The 22,304-nt window shown below is 37.6% G+C and overlaps 1 protein-coding gene across 17 annotated transcripts in view; it reads left to right on the plus strand.

The window, feature by feature from the left end:
- SORCS2 (sortilin related VPS10 domain containing receptor 2) overlaps positions 1-22,304 on the plus strand; it is a 572,554-nt gene that overhangs the window by 522,721 nt on the left and 27,529 nt on the right. For all 17 annotated transcript variants that reach the window (XM_035325108.1, XM_035325094.1, XM_035325097.1 and 14 more), the window contains 5 exons: positions 10,466-10,586; positions 12,034-12,167; positions 12,780-12,908; positions 15,033-15,204; positions 19,904-20,090. In XM_035325108.1, coding sequence (XP_035180999.1) covers positions 10,466-10,586; positions 12,034-12,167; positions 12,780-12,908; positions 15,033-15,204; positions 19,904-20,090 — 743 coding nt within the window. The remainder of the gene's footprint in view (positions 1-10,465; positions 10,587-12,033; positions 12,168-12,779; positions 12,909-15,032; positions 15,205-19,903; positions 20,091-22,304) is intronic.

Consider the following 22,304-nt stretch of genomic DNA (forward strand, 5'->3'; position numbering starts at 1 on the left):
GAAGTGTTTTTACTTCTGGAGAGAACATGGTAAGATGAACTTATGTGTGGTAATGGAAATAAATTCATACAGTGCCTTTCACCCTGAACAATCCCAAAATCCATTACTAAGCACTTAGTCTGACAGTTTTTACTTGTACAGGATTTTCATTTTATCATAGAACTATAGAATGGTTTGGACCAGAAGGGATCTTAAAGATCATCTAACTCCAGCCCCCCCTGCCATGTGCAGAAAAACTTCCCACTGGACCAGGTTGCCCAAAAACCCATCCAACCTGGTCTTGAACACCACCAGGGATGGGGCATCCACAACTTCTCTGGGCAACCTGTTCCAGTGCCTTACCACCCTTTTCTCCCTTTAGTGGGGAATTTGTTTGAATAAAGGCTTTGAATAAAGAGTCCAATGTCAAAATATGCATAAATTATCAGAGTGAACAAAATTCTGAAGTGGGGAGGTGACAACTGAAAGAGTGTACAGAAATATTGTGGAACAGAGACTTATGCATTTAAAACCTCTAGAATAAACTCACGAAAGGGTTAAAGAATATTTTACTTATATGGGAAGCAACTGTTACTGTAGGGTCAAATCCTGGTTCCACACACTGTGTGTGTGTGTGTGTGTCTGTGTGTGTGAAAGACATTAATGGACCCAGTAACACTGTGTCTAAGAGACTTCCTGTTCTCCAGCATGGTGACTGGGACATTGAAAGTCCCCTTCAAGACAGGTCATTAGAATTCTCTTCTGTCCTAACTTATCCAAAATGAAGTGATCTGGAAAGCTTTACTGAAGCAACAGGGGAATATGAACCTGGTTGCCTCAAGTCTTCATTTCAGAAAGTTGTGTTTTCTCCAAAACAGAGAAAAAGCAAATGTTGTTGACTTGTCAAAAGTTTTCAGAAACCTGAATTGTCATCTGCCAGTTGACATTAATCAAAATCATTCACCCACATCCCCTGCACTATTCAAAATATGTACCGTCAAATGCCAAGGAAAATATATTTTATTCCGTTGTGCTCTGCAATAGACCTAGTGAAGAGTTTTAGGAGTTTTAAGCAATAAAGTATTCATACAGTTTAAGAAAATAATTTTGTGTAAAATTATTTTCTAAATGAAGAGCTCATATCCACCATTTACTGCTAAATGAGTAAGTAAGGTATGCTCAGAAATTTGCTCAACTAATTCATATGTTAAATTCATCAAAATAGTACATGTTCTAGTAGACTGTACTTTGTTCTAAATTCTTTGAGTGAAATTTACTGAAACTCAATCTTATATTTTACAACATATTATTATATTTGTGAAAAATAAAGCAACATAATAACACTGGATTGAGTGGAAACTCAACTTAGTGGAAAAAAGGAGGAATTGTTTCTGAAATATTGTTGTTCCTCTTCAATGGAAGTAGTTCATATAATGAAAGTTTCAAATCTGTTAAAATGATTCTTAATCTGTTAAAATGATTTCTTAATCACAATTCAGCTTCTGGAAGCATACTAAAACCAAGTTATTGAGATTGCAGTGTAAATCAAGTCAGCACAGTAACCATGGTACTTCAGACCATAGCCTGTTTTAGTAAGAGGTTACATAAAAAACCTTGTTTTCTTTTCTTTGTGTCAGGTAGAATCAAAATCTTCCTTATGGACAATTGTCTTTTTTTGAGGGATTTTTTCCTAAGATCTTGTGTAGAGTAACCTCTTATTGTAACCCTTAAAAAAGGTGGCTAAATAGTAGATAAAACCTCAATATGTAAGAAAGTAGCTGATTTCCTAAGATGAGTTCTAGGTTTTATTTGCAGCCATCTGATTTCTTGTCTGAGTACACTTTGAATAAGTGTTGCTCAGTTATGAAATGGTTGTTCTGCTCTCTGCACAATGTACATGCCTCAATGTCAATAGAAGGAGGAAACAGAGAAAGCTAGTAAGAAAATTGTGCCTTTGACTTCAATCTAATCCAGAAGTTAGCTAACTCAGACTTATGGATGATAGTTTAATGGCAAGTCTCAGCTAATTTTGTTATCTCTGTGGGCACAGGTGTTAGCAGAGCAAGTCAGTGTGTTGTAGTACCAACCTGTGGTCTTGGAGCCAAGACCATGGGACTGCCCCGTCTCTATCTGCTCAAAGTCAAGTGTGTAAAGGTTAGTGTTTGTTTTTTGTTTGTTTGTTTGTATTCCCCTTTCCATAAAGTTGGCATATAATATTCAGAAGCAATGGAACATGATGCTTTTGGTGGCTCGTTACCAGTCCATATTTAGTGCATTTTGGGGGCAGACCTGGAAATATGTTTAAATAAGAGGACCTGAAAGATTAGGAGTCAGCGTCCTGAAATAATCTTTTCACTTTGTCCTTTTTTAAAGGACAGAAGGAGCTAAAAAGGGTGACACAGGACTCTCTTATTCAGGTGGAGTCTTTGTGTCATTTTGGGAAGCTATCATTAAATGAGCAACTGTATCTATGGTGGTCTAACTTTGCTTCCAGGCAGACAGTTGTTTCTCATTCTTACAAGTGGTGATAATGAGGTAGACACTGGAAACTTTGGCCAACAATAAAATTATTCAAACATTTTACTTAAATTTAGGTGGGGCCTTGAACTTCATTTTGCTATGCTTTGCTTTTAAAATGAAGGAGTTACCTCCTCCTATTTAGGTGACCATAAGCTATTTACTCTAGCTCAGCCAGGTGAAGTCTGAATAAAGAATTTCCTAACTGTAATAAAAGAGTTCTGCTTTTTAAATATGTGAGTAGAAAAAAAAAATATATATATATATATATATTAGCTAGAGAATTAATTATAAATTATAGTAAATTACACAGATTGATTTGATCTTTATATAAGATGACACCAGAGATTTGATTGATGCAAAGCTATCTTTTATAATGCTATATGTTTCTCCTTAAATTAATCTATTTTCTTCGTAGTCCACCCTGCATTTACTTCTGCAAACGGCATCAGGCTAGGCATTAAATCTACATTTCCTTCCAAATGGGTTACAAGCTAAAAGATTGTTCTTGGACAGGATTTTACTGAATAGATGGAAAAAAATGTTGGAGGTAATTCACAAACATCATGGAGCCACTGAACCTTTGGATAAAATGGAAAGGCGCTCATCCTGCTCCTCCCCAGCACTTCTCAGAACCTACACGTTCATTTCTGTTCTTTTTCCCCAAAAGAGCTGAAACCAAGATGTTCTGGCATAAAAGAATGATTGCCAATTATTATTTTGGGGGGGCAGGGAACATGAAAAAACATATTTTGGTTCAATTTCAACTAAATTGTTTCCTCCCCTCATTTTTCACTTTGGCAGCTGAACTGTGGGGGGGAGGAGAAAAAGAAACACTCTTCTCTTTAGTGTATTAAGTATATGCATGTGTTTGTAGTTTAAAGCAGTTAAATCATAAGTGTCTCAGCATATTTGCACATGCTATGTTGTGTACACAAGCACTGTTTATATGCAGTTGTTTTATGTAGGCAGGTGTCTACTTTTGCACATGGAAGCATTCATCACTTTTGTAGTTGCAGTTTAGGAAGACCACTGATAATGTGACCTCTGTTATGTTTTTTGGGGGAATTAGAAAAATATGTTGAATTATGATCTTGATGCATAACAGACTGTTTGAATGTAACATTACTTTCATCCATTTTACTAATATGATCCCATTCTACGTTTTTTGTTGATTTTACAATGGTGTAAAGGAAGTGAAGACAATTGTAAGAAGGAAAGTATTTCTATAAAAATTAATTTGTCACTTTTCAAAAATAGCACTGTATACATAGTCATGGCTAACACATTCTTCTAGCCCATATCCCTGTGAAAATCATTCATTAATAATGTCACCAATTCTGTGAGTTAAGAACACTATGCATCGGCAGTGGTTACACTAGAGATAAAGTGCATCCTCCCAGTGCCAGAACCTTATCGCTTTACTCCCTTGACTTGATCATTTCTTTAGAGATCCTGTCATGGGGTGGCCATGTGTCTTATTTTATATTCAAAGGCACTATAGTAATATAACCTGTAACAGGTAAAACAACAACAAAAAGATCATGACCTTTATTTGACAACATTTGTTGTTTCAGTTATGTTGTCACAATCTGTAGTAAAGATCTAAATGGACCTAAGGAGTGTCAGTTCTTTGAGCTCATCATAAACTGACAAGAAACTTCTACCAAAAGTATTGTTTTTATGTAAAGTACAGCTGGCAATGTGGTAATATAAATGGCCTCTGATATCTACTGAAACATAAAGTGGATTAAGCATTCTATCTGAAATTCCAGTTGTGTTATAAAAATAATCAGGGAGATGTGACAATTAAAAAAAATAAAATGGTACAGTAAATCCTCTGACAACTGTTGTTCCTACTAATATGATTTGCTACTGGAAAGGAAGCCTTATCAACAGGAACAAAGTCTAAATACCACTTTTTTAGCATAACGCTGTGACTAGTTCCATTTAAATACTTCCCAAGAGATAGACTGGGAGTTATTAAAACAGATCAGCTCTGAAAGTCTCATTTCCTTTCTTGGCTTGGTCACACATTCACTGTTCAATTTTGAGGTTAAGATCCAAAAAGAATTTCAGGTACCTGCCCACCCATCAAGTGCTTTGACATCTTTGCTTTGGTGCTGCCTAGAAGAATGGATTAAGATGCGTTATCCAAGTTAGAGCCATTGACATGACCTTCCGTATAGGTGATATGGGCTCTCCTGATTCAAATCCTGGCTTTTATTCTGTTGATAGTTTTATACATTTGAAGGATCTCTCTCAAAAAAACTAGAGGTTCTCTTCCACTCCCAGCTGGCATGTGAAGCTACCAGTGTGTATCAGCAGGGACTGCGCAGGCGAATTTTGTTACCTGGCAGCATGCTGTTTCAAACATCACGATTGATGACAAAGACGTATAGAGGAGTGCAAAAGCTAATGCAGCACTTGGGAGATTAAAGCAGCATGTCTAGAATGAAAGGGGCATCTGATTTCAAACATGAGTAGTTATGCATCACATAGTTGTCATCACTAGCTTTCAATACAACTGGAAAACTTGGACAATTTAAGTTGCCACGTTAAACATCTGAATAAATTCCATATGTGCTGTCTTCATGACCTTGGTGCTGTAGTACAGCCAGATTACTTCCTCCACTCAGAGGTCTTTGATTGTTCTCAGATATTCAGCGATAAAGCAAAAGTGTTGCAGGTTCAGGTACGCTCCTCCAAGTATTTGGTGGGTATGTCAGACATCAAGCTCCTCATAGCTATTTCCTTTGTCCAGACTAATAGAACAGGGCTAACAGCTCAAAGGTACACCAAAGTAACGTGAAAAAAACTTGCCTAAGGCATATCTTAATTTATATGGCATTAGATCCACAGTATGCGACATGATAGATAAATCCATCTGCTCTGGCAAAGAATGTGTTTTGATGCTGTGAAAACCTATGAACAAAATCTTGACGAACAAAGAAGAAAAGCAAAAGACGAAGGCAAGCATAGTGAATATAAAGAGCTACTATGACATTTGAGATGAACAGCGTGGTGTGAAAATCTCGCTCGTTTCTCCTGAATGAAGCTGTGAAAGCTGAATGTTTACCTGCTAAATCTCTGGGAGACTTCAGCACCAGCACCATCATAGCTTCAGTCAGGTGGATCTCTAATGACAGACAGCGGGCAATGCAGCTATTACTGCTCATGTAAACTAAGAACATCAATTGAATAAATACCGTTTTCTATTGAATAGAAATATGAATTTACTGGAAGAGATTATCATTCCATATAATTTCTATTAAATTAGCTCTCCCTGATTATGATCTTTATCAAGGACAGAAAAAAAAAAAAAAGCAATCCTCTAGCAAATAGTTTAAATGAGTTAGCTTAAAAACTGCATTAAACTGTCTTAGCTATCAAATGATGCAATCAAATTTAAAAATGATGTGCTCATAAATGAACCGGGAACAAATGTAAAAAGTTGTTATGGCAACTAAAATACCGAAGTTAAAATTATGGATCCCAAATCCTTGCAAATAAAAGGAAATGAATTTCTAAGGTAATTGGAATTTCTTTCAAAAATTACGTATCACAGTATCATCTTTCATAGTTTAAGCAGAATTGATTTGATGCCTTTCTAATGAAATATAATTATTCAAGAAGAATGTTTTATTAGCTTATGAATTATTATCTTCTTGATATTTGTCTTTTAATCATTGGTTACCCTTGCTGCACTGTATGAGTTTTTTCCATTCATATGATTTTATTGGACGTGTATGTTTTGCAACTGAGCCATTAGATTATGGTTGCTGTTATGTATCACTTTATTGTAGCTTACATTTTTCTCTAATCTATTGACTCCTGCTTTAAAAATGCCTTTTTTTTTTTTTTTTTTTAAATCCTAGTGATATTTGGCAATATATTTTAGCGGGCTCTTGTGACACATCTGCAAAACCCTGTCCTCAATAAGGCAACAATTTTTATCTCAGCAACAACATTGATAATCGTCAGGCCATGTTTTCAAACAATTTGCAATGCTGGGTGCATGCAAATTACTGGATTGCTTTGGAAATTTTTCCCAGGAATTCCAAAGCTGTATGCGTGCAGTTTTCATGGAGTTTGTGGTTATGATGAGACACTTCCTTGAATCTCAGGAATTTTACTTCACTGAGAGAATGGTTGAATCAGGTACTTTGTCTGTCAGAATGTGGGTTTTGGTGTATAGAATCAGAAGAAACATAATGGAAATAAGTAGTAAGTTGTTGTTTTGTTTTGTTTTGTTTTGTTTTTTTCCTACAAGAGGCTGAACTACAAGGCAAAAAGGTTATTTGTCTTTTGATAAAAGTCTGCAGGAGAGACTTACAATTTGCTTAGTGAAGCAGTATACACATATAGATTGCTCATAGCATCTATATTGTTCTTGTGGAATTTTCATGATTCCTATAGTAATTTCCATGACTTTTTATTATTTTTTTTTTCATTGTAAGATGTTGGACTGGGCAATATCTCCAAATGTTATCTATCTCTATTCCCCATGTTCCACTAATATCTCACTTCTATGAGAGGCAATAGAACCTCAATAGCCTGTGAATAATTCTGTAGCTGTACCTTTTAAGTTATTAATTCTTCTTCTTCCTCCTTTATGCCCTTCCTCCTTTATGGCCCTCCTCCAGGTCTCTTTGAAGACAGTTCTTCAACCTATAGAAAGACTCTTTGAAGACATTTTATTGTTGTTTTTCATTGTTTTCCAGAGGGAAAAAAATAATTCTTTCCATATCTCTTTATTGGTTACATTTTCTAAGCAGCTTGTGAGTCATCCTTGCCCTTCTTCAAATCCATTTTTAGTTGATGTGTAAGTACGCATATAACATCGAAAATCAGACACTTCTTTCACAGGCTTCATCAGTGCCAAGTTTATCAAAATAATTACCTCCATGTCTTCTATTTTCCACTTCTAAATACAACGTAGAATTAGTTTTTCTTCTTTTGCAGCACAATTGTGTTCTTGATATAATTCAAAAGTCTTTCCTTTGCTTTTTGAAAGTTATTCTCCACGTCAGTTTTGTATCTTTGATTTCTCTATTTCTAGAAGTATTTTTTGCACTTGGTTTCAGAGTATTTTATCATGCTGATTTCTGACTGTTCCTTCCATCGGGCACTGCCATTTGTTCCCTTCCTTCTGTGTTATCTACAAAAAAAGTTTCTTCATGTTTCTTCTTTGACCATGAAGGTGCTAAAGAAAATATTGAGTGTAGACTCATCATATCTTTGTAATACATATCTCAAAATGTCTTTCTCTTCGAACAACTATTTTCTGAAAATGTTTTTTTTTTCTTAATTAGATATGCAATCCCATTCTTCATTATGATTTTATCTGCACTGATATTTTCATATTTTTTTAAAAGTTCAGACAATGTCACCTAGAACTGTGTAACTGTTTTAACAAAGGTCAAAATATTCCACATTTACTACTTTCCTTTATCTACTAAGCCAGTTACCCTGTAAAAGAAGGAAATTACATTAGTTTGACATGATTTGTTTTTGACAAATCCATGGTGGCTGTTATCATTTTAATTATCTCCAAGGTGCTTATAAGTGGATAGCTTTATTTGGTATCTTTGTGGATATCAAAATGAATTCTGTAACTCCCTGGGCTCTATTTTTTTTTCACATCTTTTTGTTTTGTTTTGTTTTTGTTTATTAGGGGAGTTTGGGGGTTCTGAATTATTGTTTTTGTTTTGAATATATAGGGGAAATATTCTCCTTTTTATAGTCATCTGGAATCAACCTCATACACTGTAAGGTCTCAAAGATACTTATTAATAGTCCAGAGATTTTGTTTCATGCTTTCAGGAGAATTTTGACTCTCTTCTGCTTTGAACTCAGCCAGCCATCTCCTTCCTTCTCCCTTGACTCACCTACCTGAGATAGCTAACACAAATGAAGAAAATTTCATTTTCTTCAGTAGAAAGTACTTTCCTTGAGTCAGGAGTGAGGCTTTGAGAGGAACTGGATCCTTGTACTTGAATGTATTTGTTGATAAATGAGTTAATAAAGGAAATGTAGCTGTTTTGTAAAGTTTTTGGAGCCTGGAGAAGCATTCACTAAGGTAGGTAGCTGCAGAAAAACATGGTAAAGTCTGCCTTACTTTAGTACCTTGTGTGGAGAAAAAAAAATAAAAAAAATAAAAAATAAAAATAAAAGAAACAGGTATTTAGCATGCAAAAGACACTTAACTTCTGTCAGCAAAGCCAGTCATATTGAAGCAGGCATTGTGGAAAAAGCATTAGACCACCTAAGCAGTCACTTTATTGCATATGTAAATACAAGTGAATAAGAGCATATGGTGCCAGCAGCTCTCAGGATCCAGCTGAACCAGAAAAAGGAACTAAACCTGTAGGTCTCGATGCAAGACAGTTGTCCTGCTGGGAGAAGTGGGACCACACACCTATATTCACTTACAGTCAGTGGACTGAGCCACAGTTTTTTTGGTTTTGTGTGTTGTTTCTACTTCTGAACCACAGGGAGAAAAGGAGATAGAGTAGATAATGGAAGTCCTTTAATTTCATAACCTTACTATGAAAAGAGTAAAATATGCAAACTAAATGCCGATGTTTCTGTTTAAATAAGCACACTTCTGATGGTGAAGTTTCCTGTGAGCATGGATTGTTCAACCATAGGCAGTGTGGGCAGTAATCTATCAATTATACCTACATCTCTGTGCTATGTCAAAAAAAAAAAAAAAAAAAAAAAAAAAAGGAAGAAATCACTGTTCATCTTTAGTCTCTGCAACTTTTTTTCAACTTCTGTGGTGGCCTTCAGACCTCTACATCCATCTACCAGGGAAGAGGCTTAGGTGCAAAGATGTTGCCTCTATTGCCAAGAATTCACCATTTCCTCGCTTCTGCTCTACCCTAGATCCACTTTGAACCTGGTATTCAGGACAAGAGAAATGAGTGTAAGCAGCAGAATGCTTTTAGCAAAACTATACCATTCCTGCTCTGTCTGGATTTGGACAAAACAGAGGACAAAACAAAAGGAATGAATTAGTTTGGAGAATGCTACTAAAGCTTGGAATATGAACTCTGTGCTGTATGAGCTGCACAGGAATTGTTGGCTTCAGAATCAACCTTAAATTCCTTGGCAAGTAAGACACATAAGCCTAATACAAACCACAAATACATTTGACTTTTGCCCAGATAGAATCTTTATCCTTTCTAATTTGTTGCTGAATGTCATACTTGCCCGTTTTGTTTTGGAAATAAATATTCTGGCTTTGAAAATATTGTCTGCTTTGGCAGTGAAGCCATGTTTTTAAAGCTATGAGCTTTCCACTTTTTTTTCAAAAAGAAATTTACAGTTTATGACTGTTTTTTGTTTGAGGATGCACTATCCAAAATGAAGAGGAGAGTCAGAGTTCTCCAACACAATGTGTATATTCAGTCTATTCCTTAGAAAGGAATGCAATTTCATGATACTTCTGTGAGTTTGAACCATAGTAATATTGCCGTCTGAAATCTGTAGAAATTAAAAAGAAAAAGAAATACAAAGGGAAGAAGTTGCACCATCATCATAAGGAATTAGTGAGAGAGTTGTAAACTGAATCCAGCATTCCTGAGTTCTGATCCCTGATCAGAAAGGTCAAAAATCCATGTCAAAATCAGAGGGTGTTTCATGTAATGAGATAATAGACAAAAATGTTGGGTTCCAAATTAGAAGAGGTGGTGTATGTCCATTTAAACTCCTGGACAATTTGCTGGGAGGAATAAAATCTCTGATCCAGGAGCTATATTTTTTCTTTGTAGAATTCTATAGACAATTAACAATTATTTTCTCACTAGACACTTTGTATGTGAAGATGAGTAAAAGCAGACGAAAAAACACCAGGGACCTTTTAGTAGGGAACCATGACCATGGAAAGCAGAAGATAAAACTGGAATCTCAGATGCATGGTGTTTCTTTCCTTCAAGATTTTACGTTTGATCTTTTTGTTCAGAGTCTTCGGACACATTAGTTACCGTTCAGACTGGGAACTTGTGAAGGTGGACTTCAGGCCATCCTTCCCCAGGGAGTGTACTGATGATGACTATGAATCCTGGGATCTCACAAATCTACAGGTATGCACTGTTAAATGCCATAACTTTTACGTATCTGAAAGATTCACATACTACCGTGTGCTAGGAAAATATTTTCTAATAGAATTTGGATGACACCTCCCAAGCTTTAATCTCTTTAGGCTGGTATTTTGTTGATTTTACACAGGGGGAGGATTTTGTGTTCCCTTTAGTTGTGCGAACTGTGTTCTGGGAAAAGTGGAAATATATGTGGTGGTCTGCCATAATAATAGGTGGTCCTACTGGATTATGAACAATATGCCATAAACTAAAATCTGTATTATTGATTGAAGCAATTTCAACATGCAGTCATATGTTCTGCCAACTTCTTGACCACATACTGTATTCATATATAAATTGCTATATGTAAAGCCCATTCCAGACATAATTTAGGATCTCAGTAGACTGATTCTGTAATAGAGTCCAGTTGTGTTGGGCAATACCATTTCTGCAGAAATGCATTAAGTTTGTGCTAATCCTGGTGCTCTGGCCAATTCCACTTTTGGGAAGCTACATTCTCTATGTAATGTACTGATTAAACAGACTAATGTGAGGAGTTCTGCATTGAATGAGAATTAGTCATATTTATTCTTACTAATTCTAATTATTATGTTTATGTTTCTTCCTGTGTATTTGTTCTCTTGCTCTCTGCATGTTTATTTTTCTTTTTTCTTTTTGTATACTACTTTGTGTTATTACATCTCTCCAACTTTCACTTGCTGTTTTTCATGAATAATTTTATTCTTTTTTGAAATTGCTGTGTATTTTGAAAGGATGTAATGTGCAACTGAGCCTAGACAGTAACATTGTCTTAGGATATCAACATTTAAATATCTTTCAGAAAATAAAAGCTACTAAAATGACTCTGATAGCATACTTACAGCTGCCATATTACCAGTGGAGTGTTAGATTCAGTCTTAATTCTACCTGTGAACATGTGCCTGGTGCTTCCTGTTGACTGCCTATACAAGATATGGTCGTTTAGATAGAACTTCAGCCATCTGAATCAAGACTGAATTTTTAAGTGCACTTTTGTAGGCTTGTGCCTAGATTATGAACATGTGAAACATGGGTTAAACTGCACTTGAATTTTCATGCATATCTTTGGATTTGTGCCCGGAAATATGGTGTATGTTACAACCCCGTAGTGTCTCAGTAGTGGATGTGAAAGCTTCGTATACTTACATATTTGAATTGAATTGTTGTTTTTTTTTCCTTCTTTGATGAGTCTGTTATCCTACAGTCTCAAGTTCCAAATACATTGATCACATTTTTATAGTCTTGTCATAGATAATTTGCTATAGATTGCTCTAGAAATTGATGACTGAGTTGAGGCTTGATACCAGTGTCCAGTCTTGGCAATAAGACCAGCCTTTCTCTTGACAACTTAAGATCACATCTGCATGGTGTAGGTTATGCTGTGCAGTAAGTCTGGTGCTTTAATGTCCAGGGTGATCGATGCATCATGGGTCAGCAGAGGAGCTTTCGGAAGAGGAAGATTTCATCATGGTGCATTAAAGGGAGAAGTTTCACGTCAGCTCTCACATCCAAAGTCTGTGAATGCATGAGCTCTGATTTCTTATGGTGAGTCTGCCTGTGGACCTTCAGATTTATCGCTAGAGAAATGTTACATAGGGTTGGAGGCATTTGTTTTCCTCCTTTTGTCCCCCACCCCCACCCCCCCCCCACCCCGCATAGCTGTGTGCAAACCACCAAGAAACAATGCAATACATAGAATAACAAGGTGCTTTTGTGTCTGCTTTTGTTTAAAAACATTACCATTCCTTAAGTATTTGTCTCACAAATCCTGATGTTTCTCTCTGTTGATCAAGACTTCAAAAATGACCATTCAATTGATTTAAAGAGAAAGCAAGCCCATTCTATTTACAAATTAAGCCAACAACAGAAGAAATGTGTTGGTCCGAGTGGCAAGGAATACCTTTTAAAAATCTAAGCTACCAAGAGAGTTAATTTTGCTGAACTGACAAAGTAATTGCAACCAGTTTTGCACCCATGGGTACACAACTCCTGTTAAAACTACACTTAAAACAGAACTTCATAAAGTTATGTGTCCACCTAGTAGGAGGTAATATTAAACAAATCTCCCTTGCTGTTAAAGAAGTAGTCTCATCTATCCCAAATTAGATTTGTGAATAAAGTGGGGATAGTAATGCATTTGGTGTTGATGTTTTTCAGTGATTATGGGTTTGAGCGCTCTGCACCTCTTAAATCACAGTCTAGCAAGTGTTTCGCTGACTTCTGGTTTAACCCAGAAGCACCTCCCGAAGACTGTGTGCTGGGGCAGGCATACACCAGCAGCACTGGGTAAGTTGATTTTGTATTCGACTGGCTTGCAAGAGTGCAGGCTTCCACAGTTGAGTGGTGGTGTTAAGGAAATGTAAATGGGGCAAACTGTAAAAATAAAAATAAAAAAAATTAAATGCAAGTGGTAAACTGTGCTGGCTCTGACTTATAGCTTGTGCAGAAGCTTCCTACAGACTAATGAAAGATAAATGTTAGTTTACACATTGACAGCAGTTCAAAAACTAACCAATTTGAGAAGAGGGGGAGCTGTCTTGCTGTCTTGTTCCTTTTTTTTTTTTTTTTTTTTTTTCTTCTCCCTAGTAACTGCAGGGACAGCTCATAAGCATTGCTACTATACTTCTGATACAAATGCCTATTCAAAGCTTTTTTCTTTTAGCCCCCAGACCAATTTTCAGGCTGAATCCAATTAATTTACTCCAAGGAATAAGTAATATCTCACAGAACTTTCCACTGTCTCTCACTTCCACAGGGGTAAGGAGCTCTACAGAGAACGGATTATTTTCATGACCATATGGGACACTCAGAATCAAAGGAAAGCTTTAGTAACTGTAAACAATATCACATAGAATGTACACTACAATGTAGTCTGACGTCTGTGCTGAGAATAACTTGCAGCTGGCATCTATTCTGGCTTATCATAACATCATCTCTGTCGGTTGTGGAGATGAGAACCAAATGATGAAATGTCAAATCTGGCAATAGAATCATGGTCTCTGTGTATATTTGCCTTACTGAGGAAAATGATGCCTTTTGTCTTGTGGCTTACAGCTGCGATATGCAGAGTTTGAATTCAGAAAAGTGAAGTCTGACTCCAGTTTTAAAGGATGTTTAAAAAATAACGTACCTGAGTGAAACTGATCTGTAAATACTGTACACTTCCAACTTTTTCTTTATTAGCTCCTGAAAGGTGTTAGCTTTTTACTCTTTTATATTGTTATGTGAAATAAATGCTGCACGTGTTCTAAGAAATGCATAGATTTGAGAGGAGTAGATAAACATAGATAAGAAATTACTTTGACATATGTTTCTTGGTTTAATTTCTTCCTGATCTTTGGGATTTTCACCAACCACATGTAATGCACAGGTAGAATGGGACAGGACAGAGACCTGAGTTTGACAATCAACAGCAAAAAAATAAAAAATAAAAAAAAATCCTGGAGCCAAGATCTCTTGAGCACTGAAGACTGATGAGAGCTAGGAAGGGGCATGGCAGAGAGGAGAGGAGAATACTCTGTTGATAGCAAATAAACAGAGGCCTGGCCAGTAGGTCGAGGGAGAGAATTGTCCCCTTCTACTCTGCCCTCATGAGGCCCCACTTGGAGTGCTGCATCCAGATATGGGGCCCCCAGCACAAAAGTGTGGACCTGTTAAAGCAGGTCCCTGAAGATGATCAGAGGGCTGGAGCGCCTCCTCTATGAAGAAAGGCTGAGAGAGCTGAGGATGTTCGGCCTGGAGAAGAGAAGGCTCCAGGGAGACCTTATTGCACCTTTTTAGTACTTAAAGGAGGCTTATAGGAGAGATGGAGAACAACTTTTTACATGGGTAGATAGTGATAGGATAAAGGGGAAAGTTTTTAAACTAAAAGAGGGGAGATTTAGATTAGAAGTTAGGAGGAAATTCTTCACTCAGAAGGTGGTGAGACACTGGAACAGGTTGCCCTGTTGCTTCAGAGAAGCTATGGATGCCACACCCCTGGAGGTGTTCAAGGCCAGGCTGGATGGGTGGGCCCCTGGGCAACCTCATCTAGTGGGTGGCATCCCTGCCCATTGTAGGGACTTAGAACTCGATGGTCTTTAAGGTCCCTTCCAACCTGAGCCATTCTGTAATTCTATGATCCTGAAGGGCTCACCAGGTGTGTTTCTAAATTTGAAAGGATAGACTTTTCCATTGCATACAGGCGAAATCCTGATCATGCTTCACTCTGTTTTTTCAACAGCTTTCACTCAGTAGAGGCATGTCCCTGAGAATTTTTTTTGCATCCTAAGTTGTTTTTTTTATCATCTGCAATCTTGTCTGTTTATGAACCCAAGCAATATTCATTAGCTACTGCCACATTCGGTGCCTCTGATGGTGTTCTCCTGCTCAAATCCAATTCACTGTGCTCGCTGCTTACTGTTTTTGCAGGTACAGGAAAGTTGTTTCTAATGTGTGTGAAGGTGGCGTAGACCTGCAGCAGAACTTAGCGCAGCATATGTGTCCACTGATTGCTCCCAAGGGACTTCAGATCAGCATCAGAGGAGAAACCTTGGCTGTTAAACCTGGGGAAGACATCATCTTCGTTGTCAGACAAGAGCAGGTAGTAATTAACATTGGCTTTATGGAAGTTTCCTTGCTATTTTTAGGGTTTGTTTCTCTTCTACCTGCTTCGCTGCTGAATAGGATTAAGTTGTGCTTGAGACAAAGATGAATGACTTTCTAAATACTGAAACTTCTGTTTGCAAGTGAATCGGGCAATCCTGTAAACTTAGTGAACCACAAAGTTTTGTCCAGAGAAGGGGATTTGTCTCCTCAGAAGCATGTTCAGACATTATTCCTTAAAGGCATCAGCTTCTTGGAAAAATCAAAGGAACTAAATTACCAGTCTTCTTGAACTGAAAATTTCAACTGCTATATCAGAGAAGAACAGAAATGCAGAGAACCTTTAATATTTTGGTTTAAGTGCTTTTGAGAATCTGTCTTTCAGTAAGGAATCAGGCAAAGCTTTACAGAAATCAGCACATAGCACAATATAAGTACATTTATTATGTATTAGTTATGTTTCCAAAGGTCTGTCCCCTGCCCCCCCACCCCCCACGGTTTTTTTTTTTTTTTTGGAAGAGACAATGCCCTGAGGCCCTGACCAAAGGCAAGGAGTAACTTTCAGATGTGGTGTTTGCCCTGGGTATGTTTTTTAATACTTGCTTTTTTTTGCTATTAGGTTCTAACTGTTGTGCTCAGGTTACAGGAGTATTTCCTGCCTAACCCCAACTATTTGCAAAAACTTCACATATTTTGGCAAATCTGTGTGTTATAATTCAAGTACTTAGGATTTATTTCTCTGAGAGAATCTGGAGAGTTATGTGCAGGACACAGTGCTGCCTAACCCATCACAGGTTCTGGTTCCAAAAGCTTGCAGAGCAGTAACAGTTGCATGGCAAATTGTGCTTCCTTCTCTTTTCTCTAATTTATCTCCTTCTATGACAAAGTGACGCGCTGGGTGGATGAGGGAAAGGCTGTGGATGTGGTCTACCTTGACTTCAGCAAGGCTTTTGACACCGTTTCCCACAGCATTCTCCTCAAGAAACTGGCTGCTCTTGGCTTGGACTGGCGCACGCTTCGTTGGGTTAGAAACTGGCTGGATAGCCGGGCCCAAAGAGTCGTGGTGAATGGAGTCAAATCCAGTTGGAGGCCGGTCACTAGTGGCGTTCCCCAGGGCTCGGTGCTGGGGCCGGTCCTCTTCAATATCTTCACTGATGATCTGGATGAGGGCATTGAGTGCACCCTCAGTAAGTTTGCAGATGACACCAAGTTAGGTACGTGTGTTGATCTGCTCGAGGGTAGGAAGGCTCTGCAGGAGGATCTGGAGAGGCTGGACCGATGGGCCAAGGTCAACTGCATGAAGTTCAACAAGGCCAAGTGCCAGGTCCTGCACCTGGGGCGCAATAACCCCAAGCAGAGCTACAGGCTGGGAGATGAGTGGTTGGAGAGCTGCCAGGCAGAGAAGGACCTGGGAGTGATGGTTGATAGTCAGCTGAATATGAGCCAGCAGTGTGCTCAGGTGGCCAAGAAGGCCAACAGCATCCTGGCCTGTATAAGAAACAGTGTGGCCAGCAGGGCCAGGGAGGTGATCGTCCCCCTGTACTCGGCTCTGGTGAGGCCGCACCTCGAGTACTGTGTTCAGTTTTGGGCCCCTCACTACAAGAAGGACATGGAGGTGCTCGAGTGAGTCCAGAGAAGGGCTACGAAGCTGGTGAGGGGCCTGGAGAACAAGTCCTACGAGGAGCGGCTGAGGGAGCTGGGCTTGTTCAGCCTGGAGAAAAGGAGGCTCAGGGGTGACCTTATCGCTCTCTACAGGTACCTCAAGGGAGGCTGTAGCGAGGTGGGGGTTGGTCTGTTCTCCCATGTGCCTGGTGACAGGACGAGGGGGAATAGGCTTAAGTTGCGCCAGGGGAGTTTTAGGTTGGATGTTAGGAAGAACTTCTTTACCGGAAGGGTTGTTAGACACTGGAACGGGCTGCCCAGGGAAGTGGTGGAGTCCCCATCCCTGGAGGTCTTTAAAAGACGTTTAGATGTAGAGCTTAGGGATATGGTTTAGTGGGGACTGTTAGTGTTAGGTCAGAGGTTGGACTTGATGATCTTGAGGTCTCTTCCAACCTAGAAAATTCTGTGATTCTGTTTACTGGAAGACTAGAGCATTTGGTTGTAATTTGGAATCTAATGATTTCGATTGGTAATTTCACCTTATTTTTTCCTATTGAAACGTTCTGAAGCTTTCATGAATCTCTGCTGGCAATAGATAAAACTTAACTATTCAAAACTCTTCCAAAGTCAGAGATCCTGAAGGGAATCCCGTGCTGTGTTTCCTCAAGCCTTTGCTCAGTACACAGAGCTGGAATGGAGATTTAGAAGAAATGTAACAGTTTGCTGCCCCCTATGGTTAAGAATAATATTTATACTCAGAAGTCCTGAGCATTGCTTAGGATTTAACACGTACAACAAGGTCTAATGAGAATTCTTAACAATTAGTGAGTTTAAAAAGAAACTATAGTAAGATAAACCAAAACATACCAGTTTCTCTCCCTGCTGAGCAACATTAATTTACTGGTTTATATGAAGGCATACTACTAGATGTTAGAATGCCAGGCATCAGGGAGTAAAGAAAGCAGGATGTGTATGTTTGGGCAGTTTGCAGGTGACCTTAGAAATAATATTTTCCTTTTATATTACATTTTATTTGATATTATAAGTATTTATTATAAATATTTATTTTTATATTATAAATTATTTCTTCCAAATTCTGTTGGCTATTTGTATGAATAATTAATGTCATGAAAAACATCAATTTTGTGTGGAAATTAAAGTCCTAATTCCTTTAGGAATTAGGCTGAATTTTCTCTATGTTATTATTCTTTTTGTCTGTCCACTGCTCTGTCTTCCCTGGTGAGGGAAGCAGAAATGCCTTGGTGTTTTGGAGAGCACTCCCAGCTTTACACTAGGGAAGGTATTTGAATAAAACTTTGAGAGAAACTTACATCCACTGGCTTTTAACATTGGTTTCTGTTTCACCTGGAGAAAATATACATGTATACTTGTTAGCATAAGAAAGAGCTAACAAGAACTATTTGCAAGTTAATGTCGTCTAAATGGATTCCACTTACTGGCACATTGCTGGCAAGAAGACATCTCTTTTGCTTTAAAATTTAATAATATATTATCTCCTCTGTGAAATTCTACCCATCTGTTGTCAAAATAAAGATGCTATTTGGAAAATAAAATATTCACAGTGAAGAAGCTTTCAAGGTCCTTTATGTGTGTTGAAATATGATGTTAGGTCTTTGATAACCCTACAGGTTCCTTATTATGAGTATTCTTTTACGTGATAAGCAATGTTCTTTCATCTGATAAAACATGGAAGAAAATCAACCAAACTGCAAAATAATAAAAGGAGAAAAAATAGTCTGTTTTCCTTCCCTCTGTAATGCAAGTATTTTAAGGTTTTAGACTTTGCCTCCTTTGATTTTACATTAATGTTGCTATTTGGTATTAGATTTTGACATAAAACTATTTCAGATAGTGGCTTATGGGGAAGTGAAGTGTTTTTTGAATACTTCAGAGGGAGTAAATCCTTCTCTGGTATGATTGCCATTCAGGTCACATTACTAGTGTATGTATTCCTTTTGTAGAGGCATTGATGATTTTTAAACCAACACTGTGTTTTCACAATATGAAGGATTTTCTACAAAGCCTGGTCCCACAACCTGTTTTAACTGTGTGGCTGTGATGGCAGAGGGCTGTGAGATGCAGGAAAGAGCATGTTGCTGAAGATAGAGGAGAAAAGGCACTCACTAAGACACTGCTGCCAGTAGTATTAAGACAGACAGTGTTGCTGCTCACAGCTAAAATAAATTTCCATTTGATTCCATCCATATGGCCAGTCCACGTAGCGCAGGCCTGACTTCTCCTGTGAGCAGCCACACCATGACAACATGAGTGATGGGCATATATTTGTTCTTTGACAACAGTATCCGTCATTGCAGTATTTTAGGCCTAAGTTTTGGTAGACAGTGTCATTTAAAGGAGCACTTAACAGAAGTGCAATGAATTGTAAATTATGTGAGATGCTTAACATGACAGAAGTATCTGGCTTTTTTTTTTTTTTAAGTCTTTCCCAAACTCAGCTTAATGCTCTGCTTCATTAAACATGCATCTAATTTTGCAGTAGAGCATGCTAGTTCTAGACAAGCTGGGAGCTCTGCATAATGCAGTACAACTCTGAAGAACATATCAGCTTGAATTCTGGAGGCCATACACATGATACTTGGAGAGTGTGGCTAGAAGATGCTGTGAAGATGGTCTAGCCCACTTAATTTTACTTTATAACTGCACGGAGTAGAAGTTCACGGTCAATCAGTTACTGTGAGCCACTGGATAAGCCGTAATTTGCAATCACAAGAGCATAACACCAGAATTTAGGTCTGCCTTGCACCATTATGTTAATTAATGTCCAGATACACTAACATAGGATTGATGGCTTCTGTGTCATACAACTTGGCTTAGTGGTCTCGAGTGTTTTGTTCTAAGGTAGTGACTTACTGCAGAAGGTTAGCATACAGCATTTATTGCTCTAAAATCTTTGCAGTGAGTTCAGTGGTTTTACTGTAGCTACTGCAATTGACTCAAAACATCTGGCTAGGGCTAGAAATGCTGTGATTCAGCAAATGGTGAAAATAATGCATCTTGTCTATTTAGGTTCTGACCTAAATATTTTAAATATTTTTGATATATTCTCCTTTAAGGGTGACATACTGAATACCAAGTACCAGGTAGATCTTGGTGATGGCTTTAAGGCAATATATGTGAACCTTACAATGACTGGAGAACCCATTCGTCACCGCTACGAGAATCCTGGGATTTACCGTGTCTCGGTGAAGGCTGAAAATGTTGCTGGGCATGATGAGGCTGTGGTATTCATCCAAGTTAACTGTAAGTTACATTTTTATTTTTATTTTTACTCTTACTTCTGCATACAAACCTTGTGACAACTATGAAGTAGTTAAGAATTACCAGTCACAATTAGGAAAAAAATACATATTTTTTCAATAACCTCATGCAATCTTCCATTGCTGTATGTTATTACTGTAGAGGCTTGTAAACATAATGTATAATGAGGTCAGAGTTAGTTTTATTTAGATTTGGAAGAAGGATGAGGTATTAATCTTTTAAATAGCAAGCATTCCTCAGTTCAAATCTGAGGTTTGAACCCTCTTCCTAACTCAAGACCCTATTGTCAGTCTTAGCAACTAAAATTTAGCACTTCAAACTGTCTTTTTAGGAGATTTTAGGTGCTGTATGAAGCAAGTGAACAGACATATTAAGGAAAGTATGATCTCTTGTACAATTTTAACAAAGTATAAGTTGATGGAAGGATCAAAATCTCAACATTTCTAAAAGTCAGGTTACTTATTAAAGTCCTTGAGTCTAGTTTTAGATCATTAATTTTCACAAAGTTTTAAAGTGTTACTTGAATTTAATTTCGTATTGGCAGGCAGTATTACTTGACTTAAACCTGTCTCCCCCTCTTCTTAATTAAGACCTAAAAAAAACACATTATATAGATTCAAAAGAAAAGACTAGCATGGCACAGGGAGTATCATGCACGATCACAGGCTTAATACACCTCAGTCATCTCATAAGTGAAATGAAGAAGGAAACTCATAACTGGAACTGAATTTTCCTCTTCCTTCTAGATTCAAGACAGCCATTGCTTTGTCTGTTTTCAGATGTGTCAAAAATTCAGAAACAAGTAACATCAAAGGAAAAGATATATTCATTTTGTATTCTTCAGGTGTCTCTTTCCACTGGTGGGAGTGGTGTCTTCCATCCTAATCCCAAAGCACTGGAACCACATACAAGGCTGTGTACAAATCCTTGTGTTTCATGTCAGTCTTTCTGGTGGGATGCTGCTATATCTGCATTTTGCTCTTCAGAATCTGAGTCCAGTGTTTCCAGTTGTGCTTTGATTAACAGATGGAGTTCAATCCATTAATGCTGATGTCCAATCTCCTATTAAGATCAAATGGAAATGGTCAGAATCTAATTCTCCATTTCTGTTTCATTATCTGTTTATTCTTTGTGTTTGTTTTTTAAATCATTTGACAACTCCAGAGAGCTCAGATAAATTACTTACGGTTTTACCTTTATTTTTTAGGAGCTTATGCACATTTAGAAGTAGATTAAACACAGAAGTCTGTAGGTTGAAGCACAGTTGGTAGATCTTTACAAGCAATGAACAGCAAAAACTATGTGTAACATCCTATCTCCCTGGAGAATATCTGTTAATTGTTCAGAGGATGACAAATGGTAACAACCCCTGATGGAAAGTTGAACAATTGCTTTCTCCAAATGTGGTTCTGATTTGACCTACATCTGGATAAACAGTAAAAATAAAAGACGTCAATTGTGTTTTCTGCAGGGGTTTTACAAATTGCAGTAGCCTGTGGTATTTTCTCAAGAATAAAATGGCAGGGTCTTTAAGAGGACTTTGGTACTGAAGTACAGAGGCAGTGGAGCACTAAAAGCAGACTTGGTTATTTTTGAACTCATCCTGAGCTTCTCTGTGGATGTTGCAAATGATCCAGAAGATACATGGATGCATGTTACCCAGCATTCTTGAGTAAACACTTCACATGGGATTTACAGTGTTTATTTTTTAAAGTAAATTATGAGATTTGATGAAACTAGTTGGCACAAATTAATATGATATTTCTGCATTTTAGAGAATAATAGCTGCTCAGGGCCAGTTTTTATTGTGGAATATCATGAAAGCAGAAATGTCCAGAGTCCTTCTTTCACTCTATTTCCATCTGATGTATTCACAGAGAAATTTTATGAGGGACAAATGGCAAATGAAATATTATTAAATTCCTATGAAGTTCTGTTGGTATGAAATGCCCTGTAATACAGGACAAATATATAAAATTTGGCCTGTGATTTGTGCTTTCTGATCCTGATGACAAAATCTACAACTTGTTAGTAAACTGTAAGATAAACTGGAACAAGTCTGATAGTATAAATCTGAATAGATAACGCAGAATAAAAAGAACTCAAGAAGAAGTAGACATACATTTTCTTCTTCATGACATGAAACCAGAGCCACTATAGTGCATGACTATGAAAGCTTGGTTATATATATATATA

This window comes from Oxyura jamaicensis, chromosome 4 (assembly GCF_011077185.1).
Source record: "Oxyura jamaicensis isolate SHBP4307 breed ruddy duck chromosome 4, BPBGC_Ojam_1.0, whole genome shotgun sequence".
Lineage (NCBI taxonomy): Eukaryota > Metazoa > Chordata > Aves > Anseriformes > Anatidae > Oxyura > Oxyura jamaicensis.